This window comes from Ptychodera flava, chromosome 4 (assembly GCF_041260155.1).
Source record: "Ptychodera flava strain L36383 chromosome 4, AS_Pfla_20210202, whole genome shotgun sequence".
In the NCBI taxonomy this organism is placed as follows: domain Eukaryota; kingdom Metazoa; phylum Hemichordata; class Enteropneusta; family Ptychoderidae; genus Ptychodera; species Ptychodera flava.
In genome coordinates this window covers 42,148,802-42,174,941 of record NC_091931.1, presented here as the reverse complement: position 1 = coordinate 42,174,941, position 26,140 = coordinate 42,148,802, and the positions used below count along the sequence as shown (strand labels likewise).

Here is a 26,140-nt window from a genome sequence, read left to right as displayed (position 1 = left end):
TTAATAGTACAAGGAGATAAAACAAGGAAATGTTTACACCGACCTTTTATACTATAGAAGTCTTTGGTAACTCACCAGGTTTCATGCAGGCATGTCCACATCCGTTAGAACAACATTTCTCATCGCCATCACATTCTTCGTCACTGGAACAAAGTTCAGTACATATGCCAGCGACGCCTTCCTCCACTGCGGGACACTGTCCTGCCTTTGGTAGAAGCCCAACTATTTCATCACCGCCACCTTTTCCATCGACTGAAACCAAGACTACAGAGTAAAAATATATATTGTAGGGAAGGACTCTGAATATTTGTGTATGATACCATATATCGCCATCGATAGGCGTCTGAAGAGGCGCTGTTACAACGCGGGATTGCGTACACTTGAAAACCTGAAGTGCATTTGTTGGAACGAACAGTCATCATTCAACATCAGCGACTGACCTCAAGAAAGTCTTTGTAGATGCAATATGCCTATAAAACCTGTAAGGCGTCATTCAATCGTTTGGAATAGATGCTATATTGAAATCGGATGAAATATATCTCCTCATGCTTGCATCACTTCTCATTCTTCCTGAGATAAAACAAATATAAATGTATAATACTATAAATTCTAATTATATCATTCAACCGTAAAAAATATTAGCACTATATATTGCAAATATGGAAATTATCCTTGTTTTTCCATCGAAAATGACTGGTAATTATTACCTGGCAGCACACACACATGCCCACATCCGTTAGAACAGCATTTCTGGTCACCATCACACTCTTCATCGATTGAACAAGCATGTACACAAATACCAGCAACGCCTTCTTCTACTGCTGGGCACTGGCCGGGTTTTTGCATAGGACCGATCACTTCGGGTTCTGAAATTTTCAAAGAGCTAACTTTAGAATATGAGCGTGCATAGTATTCATTTGTTCAAGATATCTTAGCTACCATTATCTTGTCGAAAACTCAAAGGTTTGTACACAGTTGGGATTACATCCAATAGTCCGAGCATATTTACATTGTCGTCAAAGACTCTCGATGACTCAAACGTCACGTGCTAACCAGCATCTGACAGAGTGTTGATCACTCGCGGTTCTAAGTGTTGGTAGCAACAATGAAACTGAATATAAAATGATTTGATTGAATGCTGTTTAAAATACGTAAGGGAAAACTAGACTTAAAAATTACATCCCCGTTTCGACCTCTCTGAAGGAAGTCATTCCCATAAAATTAACCGTACCTGGACTTGTACAGACATGTCCACACCCGTTTGAGCAGCATTTCTCATCACCGTCGCATTCTTCATCGCTTGCACACTCCTCATGACACGAGCCAAGGACACCTTCCGGAACTACAGGACATTGACCGCTTTTCTTGGGCACGCCTACTGCGCTCCTCTTATTCCGTCTTCCATGTCCTTTCCCTACAGCTTCATGGGATAAAGATAAATAGCAAGTGATGTGATTTAGAATATTTCTCTCATGAAAGAAATCAATTTTCATTATATTATTATCACCATTGCATGGGCCTTCCACGATTATAGTCTCTTGCTGTCTTCTAAATCAGCAGACCAAAAAGTATAGAACTATATCTGATACAAATGGATACGTTCTAAATTCATGCCATAGACCAATATACGCCTTGCTCTGAAAACCAGTTTTGGGGGTCAGTTCAATGAATCATTCTTTTATTAAACTACCGTATATATTGTTGTTGTTTTTTTACCTGGGTGGAGACAAACATGTCCGCATCCGTTGTCACAGCACTTTTTACGGCCGCGGCACTCCTCATCGCTTGAACATTCCTCGACACAGTTGGCTGCATCGGCATCTTCTATTTCTGGACACTGGCCAAACTTTGGTAACAAACCAATGTACAGCTCTTTCAATCCAACTAAATGGATTAATGAGACATAAATGGATTAATGACACATAAATGGATTAATGACACATAAATGGATTAATGACACATCAATCGAAGTATATGTCATCTTTTAATTCATAAGGTTTTCTATCTTATATCAAAATCGATAAAAAGGGTTACGTCTAAAACTTTTCAATACTTTGCATAAATACCTGTCATCAATACTAAGTGTATGTTATCACAGTTACTGATTATATCATCCATATTATGCAAATAAAATTGTCTTAATTATGTACATGAATTTCACATAGCAATGACCGACAAATTCAATAACGATATGATCTCCACAATCTCTTAAAAAGCTAAACCCACTAGCATGAAGACATCAAAAGGTCGCCTCGTTGCGTAAAGCATCATTTGCTAACCTGGGACAGTGCACGTGCGTCCGCATCCGTTAGAACAGCACTTGCGTGTGTCATTACACTCTTGGTCACTGATACAGTCGATTGCACAGGAGCCAGCCGTGCCTTCGGGTATCACCGGACACAGCCCAGCCTTCGGCAGAAGCCCAACGAAGCCATTCTCCTGGATTTTATATCCGACTGGAGATTTGTCAAGGTATCGATTTAAGAAAGGTAAAATGTGGAGAATAATAAAAAATATTTAGTGTTACATGTATACTACAGTTTTCTTGCACCGTAGCACGCGTACGACGGGTATGTGCACTGAGGTGCAAATACCGAAAACATGCAATGATAGCATTATGTTAATGAGCACAGATAACCGGGAGTATTTTTGTTTTGTATTAAAATTACATATGTACAACAGTTTGATTGCACCGGAGCGCAAGCGTGCCGATGGTATTTGCACTGCAGTGGAAATACAACAAACAAGCCATAACCTTAAGTTAATTAGCAAGCTTGTAACCCGTAACTTTTGTCTGCAAAGATCTAGTATTATTTTATATTTTAACTGCGTCCAAATTTCGTATGAGACCCATCATGAAAGTTGAATGTTGCGGCTATGTTCACGTGATGCATTCAGATATCGTGTATGACATACTTTCTTTGTAAAAAGGAGAAATTCGCACTGGCGCAGTTTCGATTACCTTGCCTTGAATTTAATCTCTTACATTGCATTGTTTATTTTCTACTAGTAGTAGGACAATATTTTCTATAACAATTTTAGTACAAGAATAACACGTAAATGTTAAAGGGCCACAGTTCTAGAACCGTCAAGTTGACTGACAAAGTATATGCGACTTACCTGGTGATATACAAACATGTCCGCATCCATTTGAGCAACACTTCTTGTCACCATCACATTCTTCGTCATTGGAACACTCCTCGACGCATGCGCCAATACTTTCGCCAGGGACGGGGCATAGTCCAGGTTTAGGCATTGGGAGAATTATTTCGATCTCTGAATAGAATGCACATTGTTGAAAATAACCGGTATGAAGGAATATACGGATTTGATTGTGATTGACGTTTGCTTTTACCTTTAACATCCGCGAACACACGATACACATTTTACATACAATCCCAAACTCATTGTGTCTATGCTTGCATTTATTGGTTGACACAAAGGAGTGATGGAAATCAGAATTCATTTACCCTAACTGAACGAGTAATTACATTTGTACAATGCTAACTAGCACTGTGTCTTTCTTTGAGGAACCGACGAGACAGAGGTGTTCACGTATTGGCCGTGTGAGGGCGATTTCCCGAGTAACACCCGCAGACTGATATACACACAACTGACGTGGCCATTTCTAGTTAACCTTTGAGCGCCAAAGTCAATTTTTGTTGCCTTCATAAAATATAACCCTGTCATTTTTTTCAGATTTTTGCTAAAGTTTTGATAAAAAACTGTAGCCAATGAAATTTGAGGTCCATTGGTCAAAAATTATCAAAAACTTGACAGACAAATCCATAAAAATTGGTTAAATGTTGCTTTAAAGTTTGGTGGGTAAATATTACAGCACTCAAAGGGTTAAGTCGACTCTTTGCTGACATTAACAACCAGAGAATAAAGAACAACGAGTCCCACTTTACCTGGTTTTACACAGGTGAATCCACAGCCATTAGAGCAACACTTGTCTTCTCCATCACAGTCGCTGTCATCGTCACACAGCTGATCACAAACACCGACGACGCCGTCTGGTACACTGGGACAAGTTCCCTCCTTTGGTCTCGGACTTTCTGTGTTAAGAAACAGATGAACTGCATTCAATTTACAGGACTTGAGTTCGTTAAGACTCATGTGACATCGAGCATCGAATGGGAAGAGTCCTTAATGAAAACAAGGTACATGAATAGGAATAGCAGAATGTATGATACGATGAGTTGTCCGTACAATACTGCTCGTTGTATGTAAAACAGTTTGCTTTCGAATTTTAAGGAAGAATGCGCCTCGCAGACAGATATTCGGACTCTCAATCTTTTTCAATTCTTTTCTGATCTGCCAATTGCGGGGGTTCATCTTGAAGCCCTTTGAGTGAGAAAAACTTTCACCGTGTTAATTTTTTTGGAAATCGATTTTATTTATTTTTTCCACGGAGTTAACACGGGGATGGCGGTCATTTTGAATTTTAAATATATCTTGGGTAATGTATTTCTCTAGTACCAACATTAACACGGTGACCCTCGAGTTTTATTCTTGATTTTGCAAGTGAATGGTTGTAAGATTCCTTGAAGAAAAATTGAGCGAAAGTTTAAGTTTTTACATTCCAGGTGCACAGTACCTTAACTTTTCATTATGCGTGCGTGCACGAGTGTGTGTTGGAAATCGTGATATTTGTAAACAGCTATCGTCGGGTAATCAGTCAACACGAAACGCTTCGACTTCTGTAGATTTACCTGGAGGAACGCAGACATGACCACAGCCATTACTGCAGCATATATCGTCTCCTTCACAATCACTGTCACTGGAGCACACTTCTTGACAGGCGCCAATTTCTCCTCCAGAAACCGTCGGACATTGTTTTCTCTTCTCCTTGCCTATTCTAGATCTCGGTCGGCCTGCACAGATGTAAAACGAGTTGGAGAGTTTCTATGTATGTACAGATAAACACTTAGTTGGCATTAGATGTTTGAGTTCAGTTGCTTTGCTCTTTTGTATCGTCATGACCTGTTCTGGCACGTGTTATTTCTACAATCGACACTTAGATATACACAAATGCATATACCTCGATGTAAAACTGCCTACCTACCTACCTACCTACCTACCTACCTACCTACCTACCTACCTACCTACCTACCTACCTACCTACCTACCTACCTACCTACCTACCTACCTACCTACCTACCTTCCTACCTACCTACATACATACATACATACATACATACATACATACATACATACATACATAAATACATACAGTGCTTTCAGAGAGGCGTGATGTAGTCTAAAATTCGCGACGCCAACATGATTGGTTTCAGTCATGACTGCCGTGTGTTCTTGTCTTTGCTCGTCTAGAGAACACTGTACCTCCGATATGCAGTCTAACCTTTTTTATGATAATCTTCTGAGGCAGCGTATCATTACAATAATTTACCCATAATTTCAAATAAATCTGTCTAAAACAACAGCCGAAGCTAACCTACGGTTAAGTTGGAATACACACCTCTCTTTCACCTAGAAAATTAATGACATTGTACTAAAGAAAGTCTTGTTCAGTTGTGTCCAATCCACTTATGTTTCTTTCTGCACTATCTCATCTGAGAAAGAGAACTTCGCATCTAATGATGTACGGGTAATTCACTGGCAACATTTTCGACCATTCTTAGTATTTTTTGTCGCAATTATAGTTTTTGAAAAACACTTTTGCCGGAATGATTAATTTTTTTGGCAAACACAACCTGATTCATTGGTCGAACAAACAACTGCATGGAACTCGGATAGATATTTCAGCATCAGGCGAAGACCCTCTTGCGCCAGCTTGAATGGTGGTCTTACAAAGGTCGGTTTCCACTTTCGTGTGTCAACGATCCTTGCAACAGGAGCGCAGATTTTTGTGATGATAAGAGTGAGTTTTTCATAAATCTATAAGGAGACACTCCATCTCGAGGCCAGAGACTATTTTAAAACGAGACAGAGACAAGAACACAGGGCAATCAATGACTGAACTGCACGGGGGACAGTTTACAGTGATGAGTCCTGAGGAAATGTAGGCAACCAATGAGTGGCCGTTATGGTTATATGAGGACAGCCAATCACAGTAAGCCTTTAAAATGCTTAGGGCGAAAATGATGTACCCTCATGGAACGGGTCTACCACAACGATGTGTGTGCTGCGAATACGGTGCTTAGGCATTGTTATTATAAATTTGATGACGCGAAATACTGTTTAATCTACAGAGATGGTCTAAGTTTGCATTGCATTGCATTAAAAACAAAATAAAATAGAAAACAAGCAGGCGCTTCAGTTACATGCCTCGGCCATGAACACAGACACTTCCGCAGCCATTGTTACAGCATTTCGAGTTGGGACCACAATCGTTATCCTCTGAGCACATTTCAAAACACAGTCGTGATAGTCTGCCTCGCAGTAGTGGACATACCCCTGGTCTTCTCCTTGACTTCACTATTCGTAAAATAAAATGGTTAGTTCCTTTTGTAGTTCCTGTAACGTTTGTAAGAATAAGACGAAACTTGCACGATGCACTTAAGGCAAGCAATTGAATGATTTTATATTAGTAGTGACAGTGTTAGTCACAGCAGTGGGTCACAGACAAATGATGATTATTTGCTGAAAAAAGTGACGTAGGTCTGGTCACCAGATTGTGTACATGTTTGTTTATTTGCTTGCTCATTGTTCTCTTTTTATCAGTCAGACATGTCTCAAACATGGAGCAATGCTATCCATTGCGATGCCACCCATATGAATGGAGTCTACATCACCAAAATACTCAGTGCTTGTACCGTTCTTCATCATGTCAGCGATTAAAGCCGATGAGAATTTGACCTTTGACGCAAATTACCGCAAAAGACGTGTCCTATATAATTTTCCAACCTGTAAAACCTGAAACTGTGTGCAAGCCAGAGACCTCTTCTTGTTGTTGATTTCTTGCAAGCAAGCGTTGGTGGCGTGATTACATGTAGCAGTATGAAGAATTGATATTTCTCATCTGATATTTTGACAACCCACAGCTAAGCTAGCAAATGTTCCTGCCATATCACTTGTTGTTTTTGGAATACTACCCGTTTCGAAAACAGTTCGTTTTTATGTCTCACGTGTAGGAAAAGTAAAACGGGAAAAAGTAAAACTTAGAAACGAAAGAACATCCTACTTGGACTAAAACAGGAGCGACCGCATCCATTTGAACAGCATTTTTGCCACAGAGGGCAGTCTTCGTCACCGTTGCACTCCTCTTCGCAGATCCCGTCATGACCACGACTGGTAGGGAATATAGGACACTGCCCCGGTTTGTTAATTATGCCAGCTATCGGTAAAAAAGGGCAAAGGTAGATGTTATTAAATGAAGAAAATTTACAATTTCACCATGTTTTATTACAATTGCTAATTAATATCTCAGACGCTTTCGATTTATCTTCCACTAAAATGGTAAATGTGCATCACAAGCGATTTATTGGTCACTTTATTGCCATGGTAACTTACAAAAGTACCCAATGTATGCAAAATGTTTCGTTGCACTCATTTCACATGAATCATGATACGCGGATGATACTCCGATTGCCTGTACAGATAGAAACACGATACAAGATGTTAAAGGCTAGAGAGATCATGATTAGAAGATCTTTGGTCTCTACTCAACAGCAAGTTATTTGGTATCGCTCACCTGGTATAACGCACACAGAACCACAATCATTTTCACAACATTTGAGGTTACCCAAGCAATCACTGTCGCTCCTGCACGTTCGTATACATATGGAAACGTCACGTGGGTTGGGTCGTGGACAACTACCTGGCTTTACCAAAGGGAGTACTGTAGACAGACAGAAATACGCTTGTGATATTTTCTGAGAATGTCATTGGTAAGCTAATTTAGATTCTTATCGATATCTTGCTGAGCAAATTTAGCACGGAATTTTTGTTGTCATTTGATCTCATTCTGTACGTGAGTTATCGAATCCTAGAGAACGTTCAATGATGCCAGAACGATAATTATATTGTGTCGACCACTTGCAGCCAGTTCGTCGTGCGCAAAGCGCTCAAGTAAACTGTGCACCCACAAATAAAGACGAACGGTCGTTAACTTGTTTCGTGTTCATTGTTTCAGTTGTATACTGTATACAACAATTCCTGGTTATGACAACATATTGCCAACATGTGTCTATGTCTGAGAATAAAACGCCAGAGTAAGCTTATGATCACAGTACCGAAAATCATCTGCGATAATAGCAATTACATTTTGACTATATAAATTTGACTACGCCCTCTAACGATGATGATAACACCACCTACCGGCACCTACGCATATTTTCCCGCATCCATTTGAGCAACACTTTCTACGCCATGAACAATCGTAATCGTCGGCACATTCGTCGATGCATATGCCAAAACCCCTATATATGAGGGTAGGGCACGTACCGGGTTTTTCTTCAGCGACTGAAACAGAGAGAAATCGAGGTTTTTTGTGAAGACCTGTAAACATCATTTGGTTCTACGGCACTTGAAATGAAAGTAGATATATCTTGATGTTCGAACATTCTAATATCGTTGACAAATACATAATTATATTACAAATTGATAAAGACACACGAATATGCATCGTCCATCCATCCATCCAAGCATGCATCCATACATCCACCCCCCCCTACATACATACATACCTACCTACACTAGTACAGAAATTTGCGAGAAATTTGCGAGAAATGGACACTTTCTCGTTTTTTTGCGAGAAGTAAGCGAGAATACATACTTTCTTGCAATAACTTAGCGAGAATTTAATTTTCTCGCAATCAGCTGGCGAGAACTGTTTTCTCGCTCAGCATCTGCGAGAAACTGAATTCTCGCAATCAATCAGCGAGAAATTTGTTTTCTCGCTCTGCATCTGCGAGAAATTGTATTCTTCTGTGTAAGCATTCCACAAAAATTTCACAATTTCTCGCAGATGCAGAGCGAGAAAACATAGTTCTCGCTGACTGATTGCGAGAATTCAATTTCTCGCAGATGCATGCGAGAAAGCACAGTTCTGTCAGCTTGATCGCGAGAAAGTATGTATTCCGGCTTACTTCTCGCTATATAGCGAGAAAGTGTCCATTTCTCGCAAATTTCTGTACTAGTGCTACCTGCCTGCTTGCCTACCTGCCTACCTACCTATACTTATCTACCTACCTACCTACCTACCTACCTACCTACCTACCTACCTACCTACCTACCTACCTACCTATCTACCTACCTACCTACCTACCTACCTACCTACCTACCTACCTACCTACCTACATACCTACCTACATACCTACATACATACATACATACATACATACATACATACATACACACACACACACACACACATACACACACACACACATACATACATACATACATACATACATACATACATACATACATACATACATACATACATACATACATACATACATACATACATACATACATACATACATACATACATACATACATACATACATACATACATACATACATACATACATACATACATACATACATACATACATACATACATACATACATACATACATACATACATACATACATACATACATACATACATACATACATACATACATACATACATACATACACGTAATGTTCTTCAATCACTGTGATCCAAAATTAAATGAATTGAACCACAGTTGAGTGAGTGCAAAATCATTAGATCCCAAAACACTGATTATTTTCTCACACTTAACGTACCGCATTGTTCTCCAGCGCGACCTATGTCACAGTACTCCCAACGTTTGAATGGATTTGCTGTGTAACACCACGCCGTGATGGAATCGTCCGGGTTTCTGCAGTAGTTATGATCACCCAGACCACCTCTAGGGTAGTTATCCTGTGTTCTGCTGTGGCTATGTGGATACTGCTCCGTCCACTTCTGACAGAGGTAGCCAGACCTCGTGCGATTCTCCGTACCACGGTAATCAGCTCCGTTTTCTTCGCGATAGCATTCTGAAACTTTGTGCAGAAGAGATTGGAAGAGGATTACAATACGTACGTACATGTAACTGCAAGTACGTAAATACATACATGCAGTTGTCATAGTCAATAACAGTTTAGAGTGAAACTGGGACAAATTACGTAAAATTTGAGTTACTATTTTATACCATAAAAGCAATGACAGCAATGGATATGCCATATTTAACAAGGATTATCTACCATATACTTCAGAGGTAGGCCCAATAAAATAGGTAAAAGAAATGAGATTATGTAAAAAATGACTTATTTACTATTGCAGCCTTCTCGGGGAGGTTCTACGTCACAGGCTTCCCAACGAACTGTTGAGTTGGTGGTGTAACACCAGGCACCGACGTGATCACGGTCTGGATTGCGGCAGAAATTGTGAGCCCCTAACCCTCTTCCGCGATATCTGACTGGACTGAAGTTGTGCCTGTGCGGGTACTGGTCCGTCCAATTCTGGCACGTATTGCCGGAGACTGTAGTGGACACTGTACCACGGTAGTCGACTTGTATGCTGTTGAAGTAACACTCCGTGTCTGGGAATAGCAACAAAACACAAATAGTAGGAGATATCATGATAAAAAACAGTTATGCCCGTGATCCTTGCGATAATTAAAAATCAAAAGATACGGCTAGTCAAGCCTTTTACTTGTTCTATCTAGGAACGGAAAGATGGTAGTAGTTTTGTTTGACCCGATTTTAAAGTTGAAGAAGGCCGTACCGAATTTTGTCTACAGTTTAAAGACTTTTATAATCTATCTAAATTATGCAGTATGAGTGAATCCTAGACATGTACAGTTTGAAATCATACACTATAGGGAAAAAGTGCGTGACTAGAGCGAGAAACTGACGCTTTCTCGCAATCGGTGAGAATCTGTTCTTATTCTCACCGTTGTCGATGAAAAAAATTTAATCTCCACTGGAGATTGGTGAGAAATGCACTCCTTGGCAAGAATCAAGTGTGAGAACAAATTCTCACCGTGAGAATGGAAATTCTCACTAAGTACAGCGAGAATTGAAATTCACTGGCGAGAATCATTAAGACTCGCCTTTCGGAGTCTTTATGATTCTCGCCAATGAACGGCGAGTCTTGATGATTCTCGCCAGTGAATTTCAATTCTCGCTGTACTTAGTGAGAATTTCCATTCTCACCGGTGAGAATTTGTTCTCATACTTGATTCTCGCCAAGGAGTGCATTTCTCACCAATCTCCAGTGGAGATTAAAATTTTCTCACCGACAGTGGCGAGAATAAGAACAGATTCTCACTGATTGCGAGAAAGCGTCAGTTTCTCGCTCTAGTCACGCACTTTTCCCTATAGTGATAGATTATGCGTCCACTACTGTTTGGACAATCCTGAGTAGAGTGAAAGTCAGATAATCTATCACAAATTTTTGTTTTCCTCCACCGTCGTCAAGCATGAGGTCATAGGGAGTAAAGTTTGTTGTCATTTTTTTTTCAATGCAGACACCGAGAACTGCTGAGGCTTAGGCTCTTTCCAGGTAATCTCACCAACATTATTACGTTTTGATACTTGTCAACTTGATTTCATACTTCGGACGGAAAGTGACTGTAACACTCAATATTTTCGTTATTTATGTTCTTGCGTCAAACTTGATTAGATGTCTTATTCTTCTCTATGTAATGTGTTGATATATAGAGTAAAATGTTTGCAAATTCAATGCAGTTAGTGTATATGGTATTGTTGAAAACTGAATCCTAGTTCGGACTGAAAATCCGTTAGCACCAATAATAACTTTAGACACTGCACACATACAGTCTAATGCTGATGTATGTTAAACACCAGACATTTCAACAAAGTCTAAAGAAACACACAAGAAGTTTCATTTAGCTGACTGGGCTAAAAAAGCTTGAAATTACATCAATAGTTACAGATATTGTACCGGAGCCTTAAAGGGGAACAATTTTTAAATCCCCAAATTCTTGCTTAGCTAGATTGTCTCTATTTACTTTCATATGCGGTAGGAATTCTACTCTCGGTGGACTTGAAGACCCAGCGTCAACGCTGTAAATGAACTCAAAGGGCAAGGTCGCCCGTCACTTTGCGCATATGGAATAACATGGATTCCTCCAAAATCTTCTTATTTCTATTAAATCTTTTCAAGGTTAGAAGTCCACTATTGGTGCTTTCTTGGTTCGCTTATTATTTTTTCGCGAAAAAGAGCAGAAATACACTCACTGTACAAACCCTGTTCGATGACGCTCAGAAGCTTGCTTTACCCAGTAAATGTTACTTTCACTAGCGGGTGTGCAAGTATTTGAAGACAGAATAGAAGCAACATTCTTGATCCTATGTGCTGTTTCTGTGGATTTCTCTCTTGATTACACAGAATATCAAGACCTTCGTTTCTGTGATGGCGTTTATACTATGCATGCAGCGAAGCAAAGATAAACGATTCGTACATCCGTTTATCTGAGTGAAAGCAACATATATGAAATGGACATTGTGGCCAAAGTATATGGTGCGCCATAAATTTTGGTTACAGTGTGCAGATAAGCGTAAATTAGATCTGTCCGTGACGCTGAAGGGCAGAAATTGTACTGAAAGTACTGCTAAAGTATCTCTCTTTATTGAAAAAGTGGCCTACTTATGTCTGTTTGATTTACAAAAGCATGCCTTTGATGAAGAGGCGAACATATATAGTATAGGCTAAAGTGTTTGAGTCAAAAATGTCCACAGATAAAATCAATGCATGCCTGTTTTTTTTTCCTAGGTCACTGTGATGGCGCGCGAATTGACTTTGGCAGTGGTGTTTCTTCATGTCATCAAACATGCTTTTGCCAATTTAAATAGAGATGTGTCAACAAATTACATACAGTGATGATACACGAAGATGTAATGAAGTTTATTCAGGCTATTCTCCTTTGGAGAAAATTAAATAGAAATACCTGGAAGATGATGCTATTGAGAAAGTGAAGACAGCACGGAAGCGAGTACGATGTGATGCACACGGGAGTCGTGACGTCATTATTGCAAGCTGTGAATGAACAAGTCCTCAGTAATAGAGCAAGTTACTCTACAATCGTTACCCTTTGTCATTGTTCATCCTAATATCATCACTTTTTGACAGGCAGCTCAATAGTATCGTTAATTGTGTAGGTTCAGAGTCTGAACTGTGGGCTGCATGTTGACGTCAAAATTATTTCAATTTTTCTCAGATATATTCTTTGAATATGATTCATTACATGAAATAGCATTACAAAAACATCTATGTGTGATGGAATGGGCATATACACATTTAACACGATTGAAACTAATTTTGGATAATCGGATCTTTATATTTTTCAAATTTCTGAAATTTGTTAGGTGCCCTACAGCTGAATGTTGCGATATTACAAATTACTCATAAAACTAGTGTATAACTTAAAAAGAAAAGCAGATGAGCTTACTGTTGCAGATTAAATCGACATTACTTCACAATCTTCTTATACCAAATTAGTTCCAATCGTGTTATTCAAATTTCTTCCTATCATTTCAACCTTCCCGCCTTTTCAGAAGCTTTCATTAATGTACGCCATAACGTCGTTTGCCACAAATGATAAATCTTACGACTTTCCGATACATCAAGTATGGGCGGAAAAGCTCTGTCTTGCAAGCTGCTACACGGTATATGGTAATAGGATTCTGAGTGACGAATCGAAAGGCAGTGTGAACCCGAATTTTTTTTACAATACTGGATAGATATTTCAGCCGTATCAAGAAGTAAATTTCCGTTCGATGCCTTATTCAGGTAGTATTAGTTTTGAAGATGAAGGACTCAAACTTTTGCTAAAACTTTGAATTCCTTAATGAAAAGTTAAATTAGTCTTTTAACCCACAGGCGCACGACGTCTTTTGAAATCACTTGTCTGTAATTTTAATGTTGAAATATGCATTTATTAAAATCTGTGCTAACGGAAATCGTGCGGGCAGCTATTGAGACATACAGTGAACAGTGCCCCGTGCACGGCTGTGGCCGCTCAGCTCTACTGTTAACGTTACTAACTTTATAGAAACGGCGAATTTTAAAATCACTTGTCTACAGTTTTAATGTTGAAACATGCATTTTATTGATAACTGTACGAACGGAAATCATGCAAGTAGCTTTTGAGACATACAGTGAGCAGCGCCCAAAACACGGCTGTGGCCGCTCGGCTGTCTTGTATACATTACTCTAAAGGTACGAAAGTATTTGGAAAATAATTTTAAATTAGACAAAATTAACGGTTGTTGGCCATCCTCGAGATTCAAACTTCAATTTAATCAAGGGAATACTTACACAAATCGATCGATCGACTTCCTAACTTGTAAAGTCAACATCGGCCCTATCTACGGCTGATAATTAGCGCAATGTTTTTTTACGGACAAGTCCCATGCCAGCGCCATTTTCAAAGTGTGCAGCTTGAAGTTGACGCATGCGCATACTTTCCTTTTAAACCAATACGTCATTGTTATTGCACCGTCCCTCCACCCGGAGGGACGGTGGTTATTGGTACTGATATGGGAGCCTTCAAATGGCGGTGTCACGGGAGTTGTCCGGAGGTAAAATTTAGCGACTTACCAGCAATTACATGGCCCGGTGCAGTTTTGTGTTTCAAGAACCCAGTCGATCGATTTAGTACCACGCATGCGACAACACAGAGAAGTTTGAATCCCCAGGGTTGCCAACAACGTTTTATTTTACGGATTTTATTTAAATTATTTTCCCAATAGTTTCGTACCTTTAGAGTAATGTGTACAAGATAGCCGAGCGGCCACAGCCGTGTTCTGGGCGCTGCTCACAGCATGTCTCAAAAGCTGTCCGCATGATTTCTGTTTGCACAGTTGTTAATAAAATGCAAGTTTCACCATTCAATTACAGACAAGTGATTTTAAAATTCGTCGTGCGCCTATGTTTTAACCTATAAAAAAATAGAAACCGGGGGTCATCGTGCAAAGTTTGGTACAGGAGAAATAAATTACTTAACGATTACCGGTATTTTAAATTCAAATTGGTAGCCATCCCTGTGCTAACTCCATGGGCAAAAATAAATTTCTGACTTTACATAAAACCGAAACTGTGCTTTTTTACTTGCTCAAAGAGCATTTAAATGAACGCCACTGAGCGGTTAGACAAGAAAAGTGTAAAACGTTCAAAATCTGTCACCGAGGGACATCTACCCTCAAGTTAAATTGTCCGTATTGCCTCTTCGGAAAATGATCGATGTTCTCCACTGTGTGACCTTGACCTAGTTATTATTGTTTGTTTACCCGTTGATTTACGGGCCAAGATAAAATTACAATGGTTTTGACTGTCTGTTATTTTGAGAAGACAACACCATGAGCTGGTGCATATGGTTCTCGTAAAATCAGTGCGCAATTTTTACGACGAAGAAAGTGTGTTTGTTGGTGTTTCAAGCTTACTCAGCCCCTGTTTGCTTGTGTGTTTGTTTTCCTCTCCCATGTTTAAGCAATCAGGACGATAACACGTCAAGGGGGGACATGTCATCCTTGGCGTGACCTTTGAACTGACCGTGAGAAGAGTTGAATCGTGACTGGATTCAGTGTCGGATTCGTTCAGATAACTTTTACCTGAAGGTACATGAAATCGAATCTATTAAACGAAAATATTTCTTCGTAAACTCTGATGTCTAACTTACTGCACATATGTTTGAACCGAGTGGTCAAAAGTGAATTTTATTTTCTAAATTCTTGTTATTTCTCGTTGGTGACGCATGTGCTGTGACTGCACTTACTTTTCCAACATCGTTAACGCGGTGTCTGAAACAACAAATATATTCGCGCAATTAGTTTCAACAAACTGCAGTGGGATTATTAGAAATATCAAGGAGCGACAGCTACGGAATTTCAAATGTCCGTTGTTATTATCAGTGAAAGTTTGATTTACCGTCAGACCTGCGTCCCCAGGGGAAGTAGAAAGGTCGGGGCGGCTGGGCATTGTAGGTGTGTTTGTTTCTTGGAGGTCATTTCCCGAGCCCTGGTGCGGTGAGGGAGTGACCATAAATCACTGAGGAATACACCATGCGCTAAATACTGTACAGGTTTCGTACAGACGATCTTTTCACTTGAATCAATCTCTTCCCTCGACAAATACCCGTAATACAAGATGTCAATAAAACTAAACGGACAGCGAAGTCATTTTTATCAAATCTTTCGAGACTTGCAGTGAGCCTTATATTCCATCCTGCTGGTTTGTGAATTCTTGGAAATATTACACTTGTATTTCTATAAAAGTGTCACATGCAATTCTTCTATTCACAATGCATTGTTTGCTATCCGCACACTATATTGCCAAAACGATGCATGATTTTTAAAAGTAAACTACCAACTTCACAACTTTGATAGATAGAGAGGATGGAATTCGGCAAGCATCAAAACCAGAGTATGTAGCGGTAAGCTACTGAAAACCAATTCGGTGCACCTATCAGATACGTTGTTGAATCAAGAATTTTTACTTTAATTCTCTATATGCGAAGAAATTCACAATTTAAAAATTATATTTTTGACAAGCGTCGATGATTGGCAAGTAGATACAAGTTGCATGAACAATTTCAAGTCGATAGCATTATGTGCTTACTTCATACATTTAAAACTCGAAAAATCAACGAACGAGAAAGGAAAATAGTCACTCGTGATCTGGGACGAAGGGACACATGTACTGGAAATTTAAAATGGGTAATGCCATCAAAACAGATAAACGGAAATGGAACATGTCAAAATTTCCAGATGCGAGTCGGGAGAACGTTAATTGGTCGCAGAAATGGAATGTGAGTGCAAATCGGAGGAAGCAGAGCTCGAAAACAGTCATGGAGAGAAGAAATAGAAAGACGAGCAGCTGTTACAATTATTCAGTTGAGGAATTTCGTACATGTTCGGAGTCCCCTCCCCTGTACCTAGACTCTGAAGACCATAAGTGCGAACTGTTCAAGTTGTTTACGGTATCTTTGCGGAGTGTGCATTGCATTTGGACGTTCGCCATCTGTCAAATATTCCACCGATGTAAGTTGTCGAGGTTATTCACCTCGAGAATTATAACTTTTTAATTGAATTGGTTGTCTCAATCACCATTCTAATTGTGTGCCTATGGACAGGTTTTTAAAACCTTTTTCCAAGATTTTACTTTCAGTGTTTTGGTAGGAAGTCATTTGGCATTTGACAAAGTAGCTGTGTCGATGTCTCAGGCTTGAACCAAGCATGTGGTTTGCTCAAATCAATTACAAGAAGCGACATCGCCTCCCGTACCTACCCTTTCTGTTTGTAGAATAAAGTTTCTTGTTCTACACCTAACATCACGTCAAATGCGCCAAATGTTTAACTTATCAAAACAGCATGTATACATGTGTTATGTCTTATTTATTATCGATAACTGTATACTATTTCACAGTCAATATCAATTGAATTTTGAACTCAATAAATTTGTTTGCAGGGCTAATAATTATAACAACATAATTTAGGGAGAAGAAGAATGTGTATTTGTCTTCTAGAACAAAAATTACCGAAATTACGTCCTGTTGTCTATGTACACTTAGGATTATCGTCTGGGTATTAAAGACTCTTTTACTTAGTTTTAAGATTTGATTGCTGATTTGTGGATCCAGTATTCTTCAGTTTTATCAAACTGGCTGTTTGTCGACGTACTCAGATGAGAGGATAGTGAAAATGAGTTATGAAGGGACTCACTGTAGCAATTTTCCTCCGGTTTTCCGACGTCACACTCTTCCCATCGCTTTTCAGGGTCCGTAGTGTAGCACCAGACCTCGTCGTAGCCATCGGGGTTTCTGCAGTAGTTATGGTCGCCCAGGTAAGCATCCGGGTAGTTCCACTGCGTCCTGGTGTGATGATGTGGGTGCTGCCAGGTCCACTTCTGGCATGTTCTGCCGCTCACAGTGGTCGAGATTTTGCCGTGATAGTCAGCCCCGGTCGGATCATAGTAACACTCTGAAGCTACAAAATCGAAAAAGTAAACTCCATTAGCAGTAAATCTTTATATATTTTACATATTTTGTGTAGTTTGTCCATACTATATATCTATATCTATTCATCTATCTATCGATCGATCGATCTATCTATCTATCTATCTATCTATCTATCAATCTATCTATCTATCTATCTATCTATCTATCTATCTATCTATCTATCTATCTATCTATCTATCTATCTATCTATCTATCGATCTATCGATCTATCGATCTATCGATCTATCGATCTATCTATCTCTATGTCTGTCTATCTGTCTGTCTCTGTCTCTCTGTCTGTATGTATATATATATATATATATATATATATATATATATATATATATATGTATACTTACCAAGTGACAATGCAGAATATGCTATCTATACTGACTACTCTTTATTTATTAAATACAAGACGTCCCAAGAAGAAACACAATCGAACTTCACTCCAAGGTTAATGTGCTGAGATCACTGAATTCATGAACTATCTGTATTCTATTTATTCTTTTTCTGTTTGTGTTACAGTGTTTGATACATGGCTAGGGTTGAAGGACTGTCAAATAACGGTCTTTTAGCTTTTAAAATCCCTGTTTATACCAAGATAAACAAGAACGCTAACTCCATGAGGTTAAGTTACCAGTTCTATTAAATAGACTTGACCTTGTTACTAAACAACGGTATCGTTGAAGCTATATGTATCCAATCTAACAGAACAATGGCGACCCAGGGAAAATACCAAAAAATAAACAGTATGACTCACAAATAGAAAACTCTACAATGATACAATGACATATTTATCAGCCGATTTCAAACCGGTTATCTCACCGCGGTGAGTATAAAAACCTGTGGACATTATAACCTGCAAGATTTAAATCGGAAATTGCAACCAGAAGTGATAGTACAACAACTTTTCAGAATAAAATGAACTCTCAGTGCATGGTATATTGAGCAAGTTGTCGGAACACCTGTTAGTTGTAAGCATACTACAAGTTTTGAAGGTTCTTTGTGATATACGGACTATTGTATTGCATTAGTATTGACAGCGAAAATACAGAGATCTTATTAGATGTGACGCGAAAATAGTGGCACGCATGCTTTATTCCATCTGCCAAAGTTGTAACCCGTCCAAATTGACCTGAACATGAATTAATATTTTGCTGTGTAAATGCTCATTCAATTACTTTGAAACAGGGTGTTTGGGAAGGAAAGCAAGGTTTAATCTACAAAAATTGGTAAAATAGGTAAAAGAGGACACGCACAACTTTTTGGATATTTATAATATCGTCTGAAGCACTAAGGATCGTCTTAACCAGTGCGTGCGCACTCAAATACATGTTAGTTTTCAGAACATCTGTCAACATACATTTTGGTATTGATATTTCGAGCAAATATGGCATATAAACTTCATTCGACCACTCAATTAGGGTAAAACATCCCTTTTAAACGGTTCATGCCGGAATTTTAAAACGCTGTTATAGCAAGCGTATCTTGTTTTCTAGAAAAGCAGAAATTCGAAACTGTCTGGTATTTTTCACGATGGCGTTAGCAGTGCCAGTGTCAGAAACGAAACTAAGCTTTTCACCATGAATCATTGAAAAGAGATGTTCAAAAGTTCAACCAATATCCGTTTCCTGACTATGTACAATATTTTACTATGGACTGGGCCGTTGTCTTCTCAAATCATTATCGCATAATTGTCTCCCGATCGTTACGCTCATCTTTCACTTTTCTCATTTCAAGGTTTAAGGTAGAAGGCACCTCGGGGACAGACATTCGGACTCTCAAACTTTTACAATTCTCTTCTGATCTACCACTTGTTGGGGTTCATTTTCAAGCTCTTGGTGTAAGAAAACTTTTTAGCTGCTTAGTTTTTCGAAATTCGAAAATCTTTATTTTCTCTATAGAGTTAACACAGGGATGGCGGCCATTTTGAATTTCAAATATTGGTAAATCTTGGGTTATTTGTTTCTCTAGTACCGAAATTTGCAGGGTGACCCCCGATTTTTATTCTTGATTTTGAAAGAGAATGGTTGAAAGATTCCTTAAGGAAAGTTTGAGCAAAAGTTTAAGTCTTTCACTTTCGAGGCGCATACTACCTTAAGACTTATCTTACAAGACATTACATCACATGTAATGGTAGATTTCATGACTTTGTTATAACTAAGATTATCCATGGCTCCAAACTTGACACCGAATATAGTGTTTTGTTTGGTAAGATCATGATGCTATGTAACATCCTTGATTTTCGAGTGGATATTATTGTAGGGTCTGACAGTCGGCAATTTCGTCCGTCTATTGTGGTGAAAATCGCGACATGATTTTCACTGTCCGTTATATCCATGTGTTTCGCTTTCGATGATGGTACACGAAAAATTTCAATACTTTCGCCTATATGACATTACCTCGCCAAAATCGTATTGTCATTGAGATATATATAGTTCATATATTCTGAGCTGTGATGGATATTATTACGGACCAAGAACTCAAAGTCTGTACTATTTTTCCACGTCTCTTCAAAATCTGTTGATTATTGTTTCGGTATCCATGCTGAGACATAGATAACCGTGATATTTTTTTACAATTTGTTTTTATAAAAAGTTTACAATAAAGTGACTTAATCATGGCATAATTTAACTTCCATCCTGACGTTTAGAGATATCTTTTACTTTGTACGCAATCGTTTGTCATCATTCGAATAAAAGCACGGTAGGGTTTTAAAAAGTATTTCACTGTTTTAATCACTGTGAGATAAGAGTAGACAAAGTCGGTTACTTACCTTGCACGGCAGTAAAAATCTGCATATTGGCGACAAGTACAACTAAAATGGTCAGGGTTCCCATGGTGTCTTCTCGTTGTCCGTACTGAGGGAACAGATAATGTCAACTCAAAGTTTATTTTGCAAGACGTTTCCAGGGTAGTTTTATCGTGCACGTCGGGCCCAGTGAACCAATCCCGAGCAAATCATACGATGACGACTCGATGAATCATTTGCCGAGTCCTCTACATCACCCTGGGCAATGCCATCATGTCATAAACTACATGAACTGAGTGCGATGCTGCATCGCTGTGAACTAGCGCGAACTGTGACCCATTAAGTTCCAGATTTATGATTCAGACTAAAAAGGGTGTTTTGAGGGTGTGGGTTTCTGTCGGGACCACAATGTGTTGGCGACCGCAGATAAACTCTCGTAAATCAAAAAATAGCGGTTCATGAAATCCAGAAGTGAAAGGTTAGTCCAGCATCTGATGATTTCCTGCGATGAAGGCATTATTATAAACTTTGACACACTTGTAGTCTTCGGCCATCGCCACTGGACAATTATGGGCAAGAGTTTCTTCAGAATGGCTTTTCGATAGCATAAAACAGTTCATAGATTCGTATCTGTTATGTTCCAAGTTACAGGTCATCTCTTTCTGCCACATGCTACCCCATCTGAGAGAGAGAGAGAGAGAGAGAGAGAGAGAGAGAGAGAGAGAGAGAGAGAGAGAGAGAGAGAGAGAGAGAGAGAGAGAGAGAGAGAGTGTGTGTGTATTTTGCGACCCTGCCACTACGCATGTGAGTAGCGTGAATGTGATGTTAAATAAGTTGAAATTCAAGTGCCAAATTCAAAATGGGCGCGGGGCTTTGTGACATGATAAACCTCGAATTTTAAATTTTATCACCAAAGAAAAGGTTCTGTTTAGTAAGGCCCTATTCTGCCGCAATTACGTATCGGAAGGCAACGTTTAGGATTTCAGATTAAAGTCATATTCTTCATTTTGGCACATCTTGTTGATGAGGAGTAATGGTATGTAAAATAAGATCTACGATACAAATGATGTTCACGATTGCCATATTATTTTGATTAGCATTAATATGCAGATGAAATCACATCAATTATGCAAATACAATATAGTGTGTAACATGATAAGCTGACGAACTATATTTACAATTGTCACGTTATTTTTATTAGCATAAATTACCAAACGAAATGTCATCTATTACGCAAACATACAAAATAATATGTTAGATATAGACTATGTTTCCAGTTGAAATTATTTTGATGAGCATTAATAGACATGTGGACTTTTATCTATTACGCACATTAAATTCATATATTTTTAAATTCATTAGGATATCTTCCGGTCTATTCCTTACTTGACACATGACACATTATGTTTGGAATTATGCTTTTCAGGATTACATAACTTGGGTATTATAGACATTTGACTCGCCACTGGAGCTGGCTCTCCATATGCATTGGACATAGAATGACTTCCAGTATAACTGAAGGTGGCGTGATACTGAAGGTGGCGTGACTTTTACGAACATCCGCTGTTGCAACTACTTGGTTGTCCCCTTAAGACTACGGTCCTACTTCCAGCAAATCGATAATAAGTTTACGAAAAGAGAAATGTAAATGCCTTGGCCAGTTGGGTATCAGTAACACTCTTAACTGATTGGAGAGTTACTTGAAAATTTGCTTTTGGTTCTCACAAACAACAAATGGCAAAGCAGAGTTTCGCGAGTCATATTTATTTTTTATGCTATTACTTATGTTTTATGCTATGGATTGTGGTTAAGCCCTTTTCATGTTATCATTTGATCCTCCTACAGTTACTTCTTACAAGCCCTGGAAGATGAAATGCGTGAACTTTCAACTGCCTTTAACTGGCCGCGTTTTCTAGGACGCGTTGACCTCTCCCGAATGTACGGCAAGTGACCGTGCCTTCGCATTTTCCTGTCAGCTGTGAGACAGAGATCCACTGTCCGTGATTGATACGTGTGAAATATAGCGTAAACATGACAAACGATATCGTAGGCTACAAAACCGTCACAAGATGATTCATTTATAGTAATGCGGGATCGTAAATTAGTCAAACGCTGGATGTCTCGGTTTTCTCTTTCCTTCGCACAAACAGGCTTTCGCGTGTCCTTTTTTAAAGTCAGGAAAGTGGTCACACCGTACTTTACAAGTCGACGGGGCGAGTCTTGTAAGTTCATTCGCACCTCATGGTTCATATCCTGCACGGTCAGACCGTACATGCATGGCAGTACCATCTCCATTTCCCGGGAAAAACGCATTCGCCCACTGGGAAATGCCGTATTTGTAATATTTGGTACCTAGTATCAACGGACGTTTAGCGAATCATGCTCGCATTAAAAACAAGCTAAAGAGAAAAAATGTTAACGAGGTCGTGCTTTCCAGATAAAGTTAATGAGTCATTTGTGTAATGGTTGCACTTGGAGATATTAATATGAACCCCATTTTAAAATCATTTTTGCATAAGGAGCCCTTCGTAGGATCTGAAAAAAACTTAGATCTGAAGATCTTATCTGACATGATTTTCAGTGGTCAAATTAAGAGAGTGGTCCCAGGAACACTTCAAAATCACGGGAAGTGTGATTCTAAAACCTGGCTGTGCGCTGCAAGTTTGCGAACCGATAGCACGGTTAGGGTCTTGACGAGGAAAGTGTCCTTGTCTTGACTTGACTAAGTGTGATCATGGAAGGTTGGACATCGAGTCTCCTTTGTACTGAAGAGTGCCCCAGCAATGTCGATGAATTATTACAATAACAAATGGAGATGGGATGACCTGATGGTTTTCGCACATGTTCAGTCAAGAAGTACTTTGTCTTACAAGACGGAAAACGGTATTAACTTTTATACTAACACATGACATTGATGGAAAATCGGGATTTGCCGCCTGTCCGACGGGAATTTGCGCCAAAGACAGTGGTATAGACTCTGATGACCCATTCGAAGACCACGGCATTGTCACTGTTACCATCATTAGTACCAGCGAACTTGAAAAGGAAGTTACCCATAATACATCACGTTTGATTAGTATATATTTACCAAATAGAAGGTGGAAAGCTACTCCCTTGAATCTCACTTCCCACGTGATCTACCGCATGGCTGTATAAACATATATATTATTAGCTACTATTATTATACTGTAATACGTTATCTTTATTGAAGAAAATTTTAACTTATTTTTGTATCACACTTTTATTGCCAAAAATTTGATGTAAATCCTATATTTACAAGCAAGCAATAAAAATATTATTAATATTATTATTATTATGACAAAATCCTACGCATTGCCATGATGTATCAGTCGCAACTAACCAGACGTTTGAGAGTTTCAAAAATGTGTAAACATGCTATTCCATTACATTTTGAACTAAAACAATTACGGAGGCAAATAATAGCTGTTCGAAAATGTCTTCTACCTACGAGTTGGAAGAGTTTCCTCTCGTCCATAGTATTTCTTGTTTCCCCCACGCCAACCTGGAATTCTCCCCCGTCAGCCACTGCCATCTCTCTGCCATATTGCCCCCTTTGCAATCGGGAATCTCCAAAAACAAGCCAGTCACATTCCCTGCCTATCTATCGGCCACTTTCAAGTTGCCCACTGGGCTCGAGATATGATTTTTCCCACCCGCCCTTTCCCCATCCAACAATAAAGGGAAAATTGCACGCCCGATCGCCAAAAATTGCAAGAACGGCCTTGTTGGCTTTCCCAGATACATTCATGTTGTGTAAACTCGTTATAGGTCATGTTTCAGAAATGTTTCCTCTTTTTGCCATGAGAGAAGTATGTCGTCACATCTTGTATAAATTTGTAAATTAATTCAAGCTTTCAAATATTTGTTTCGCATACAGTCAAGAAACAAGTGACACCACTGGCACCGTGGTTGGCAAGTACGGTTTCTCTGGACGGTGAATACAGCGCCCGCTCGTGTCAGGCTTAGTCCCACGAACATACGTTTGCCTGATACATATGGTACGATGGAGAGTGGGGACTTTAATGAACAGCTTTGGAATAAATCCTGCTTTAACATGCTAAAAACAAAGCTTACCAGTGCTTTAGTAATGTGTTTCTTATTTACTAATCGTTCGTTACAAAAATTACTAAGAGTGGCACCATATATGCCACAGCAATTTCATTCGTTTCAGTTTCAAACTGATGAATGAAGTCATGCATTCGTACTTTCCGTTAGTTGCACATGTACTAATTATTCAATTTGACAAAGATTCGTCTTGAAAACTTGAAGTCAATCGGCTAAATAACCTTTAAAGTCTCAAATTCACAAATATTGTCACAGATAAACTATTTCATAGAAGAGAAGGGAAAAACGTTATGTGAAACTTCTTTTTCTCCGCGGAGGATTCACCTTAGGTACAGTGGTCGCCTTTGTGACGTGTGTGTGTGAGAAGTATGTTCATGACTTCGATAAAAGTAACTACATCGCGTATATTAATATTTGTAAACTTGCACTAGGGTGCACAAGAGGTATTTCAAAACGAACTGTTATACGATATGCGCTGCATTAGGCATGCTTCAGTTCGCAGAGCTTGTGTTTGTTATCCGTTCGATTACCGAAACCATGCAATGTAAGCATTTTACTGTATGTTGATCTGATAAGGTGTTAAAATGAGATGCGATCGCGACTCGTAGTTTCTTATCAGATGTCTATGATGCTACATGATACCGTGTGACTGCATTGGAGTATTGCATGTTTAAGATATTTAATGCTTAAAATATTAACTTGGTGCCGATTTTTGTGGTGAGAAGCATGGTGCAGTTTGACAATGCGCAATCATCACAATGTCAAACACTCTCATAATTCGACCCTTGATCGTACGTACGGTAACTTGGCTTGATAATGAAAAAAACCCCAAAGAGTAATAAAAGGTGTTTTCAGTGCTTTTACGTGCAAATATAGCATTTAAAAGACTTAAAGGCAAAATAATTATGAGGGGAAATAAAAGCTGTTGGCAACTGCCTTCCCCATCATGGTTTGAAAGCTCCTTTTCCACCATCAAATTTTCCCTCCCCCTCCTAACAATCAAAACTCCAAATCCCCTCTCCCCATCAAAATGACCCCCAAGCGTTCTCTTCCCATGATAAAAGTTCCCCTCCGCGCTTCCATTAATGCATGATTTATTTTCTCTTCCCACTTAAGTGTGATAAACACATAGGACAAAAAAGATGTCCTGGCTCGTTCCCGTCCACTGATTGAAAAAAAATATTTGCCTCCCGTCATCGAACCTCCTGCAAACACCTTTTTAATCGAAAAGCTTTATCACTGGCTGCCCTTGCCACACGCTTGCGTCATCTCACTTTCGAAACTCCAACTCCGACCTTTGACAGGTTGTCAGCTGACACGTTTATTGGTTTGAAACGCGACATGACCGGGTCACGGC

The 26,140-nt window shown here is 39.2% G+C and overlaps 1 protein-coding gene across 2 annotated transcripts in view; it reads right to left on the bottom strand.

Annotated features, from left to right (window-relative positions):
- Positions 1-21,030, bottom strand: part of LOC139131815 (balbiani ring protein 3-like) — a 42,354-nt gene extending 21,324 nt beyond the window's left edge. Inside the window, exons 1-16 of one of the 2 annotated variants that reach the window (XM_070698096.1) lie at positions 20,722-21,028; positions 17,668-17,931; positions 10,257-10,523; positions 9,724-9,984; positions 8,284-8,427; positions 7,658-7,804; positions 7,148-7,300; positions 6,292-6,441; positions 4,716-4,877; positions 3,912-4,058; positions 3,121-3,276; positions 2,280-2,456; positions 1,717-1,884; positions 1,232-1,420; positions 708-866; positions 76-264 (exon numbers count right to left, since the gene is read on the bottom strand). In XM_070698096.1, coding sequence (XP_070554197.1) covers positions 76-264; positions 708-866; positions 1,232-1,420; positions 1,717-1,884; positions 2,280-2,456; positions 3,121-3,276; positions 3,912-4,058; positions 4,716-4,877; positions 6,292-6,441; positions 7,148-7,300; positions 7,658-7,804; positions 8,284-8,427; positions 9,724-9,984; positions 10,257-10,523; positions 17,668-17,931; positions 20,722-20,785 — 2,797 coding nt within the window. In that variant the 5' untranslated portion in view covers positions 20,786-21,028. Of the gene's footprint in view, positions 1-75; positions 265-707; positions 867-1,231; positions 1,421-1,716; positions 1,885-2,279; positions 2,457-3,120; positions 3,277-3,911; positions 4,059-4,715; positions 4,878-6,291; positions 6,442-7,147; positions 7,301-7,657; positions 7,805-8,283; positions 8,428-9,723; positions 9,985-10,256; positions 10,524-17,667; positions 17,932-20,721 lie in introns of both variants that reach the window. The other variant, XM_070698097.1, reaches the window with a different exon arrangement.
- Between the last annotated feature and the right edge of the window lie 5,110 nt (positions 21,031-26,140).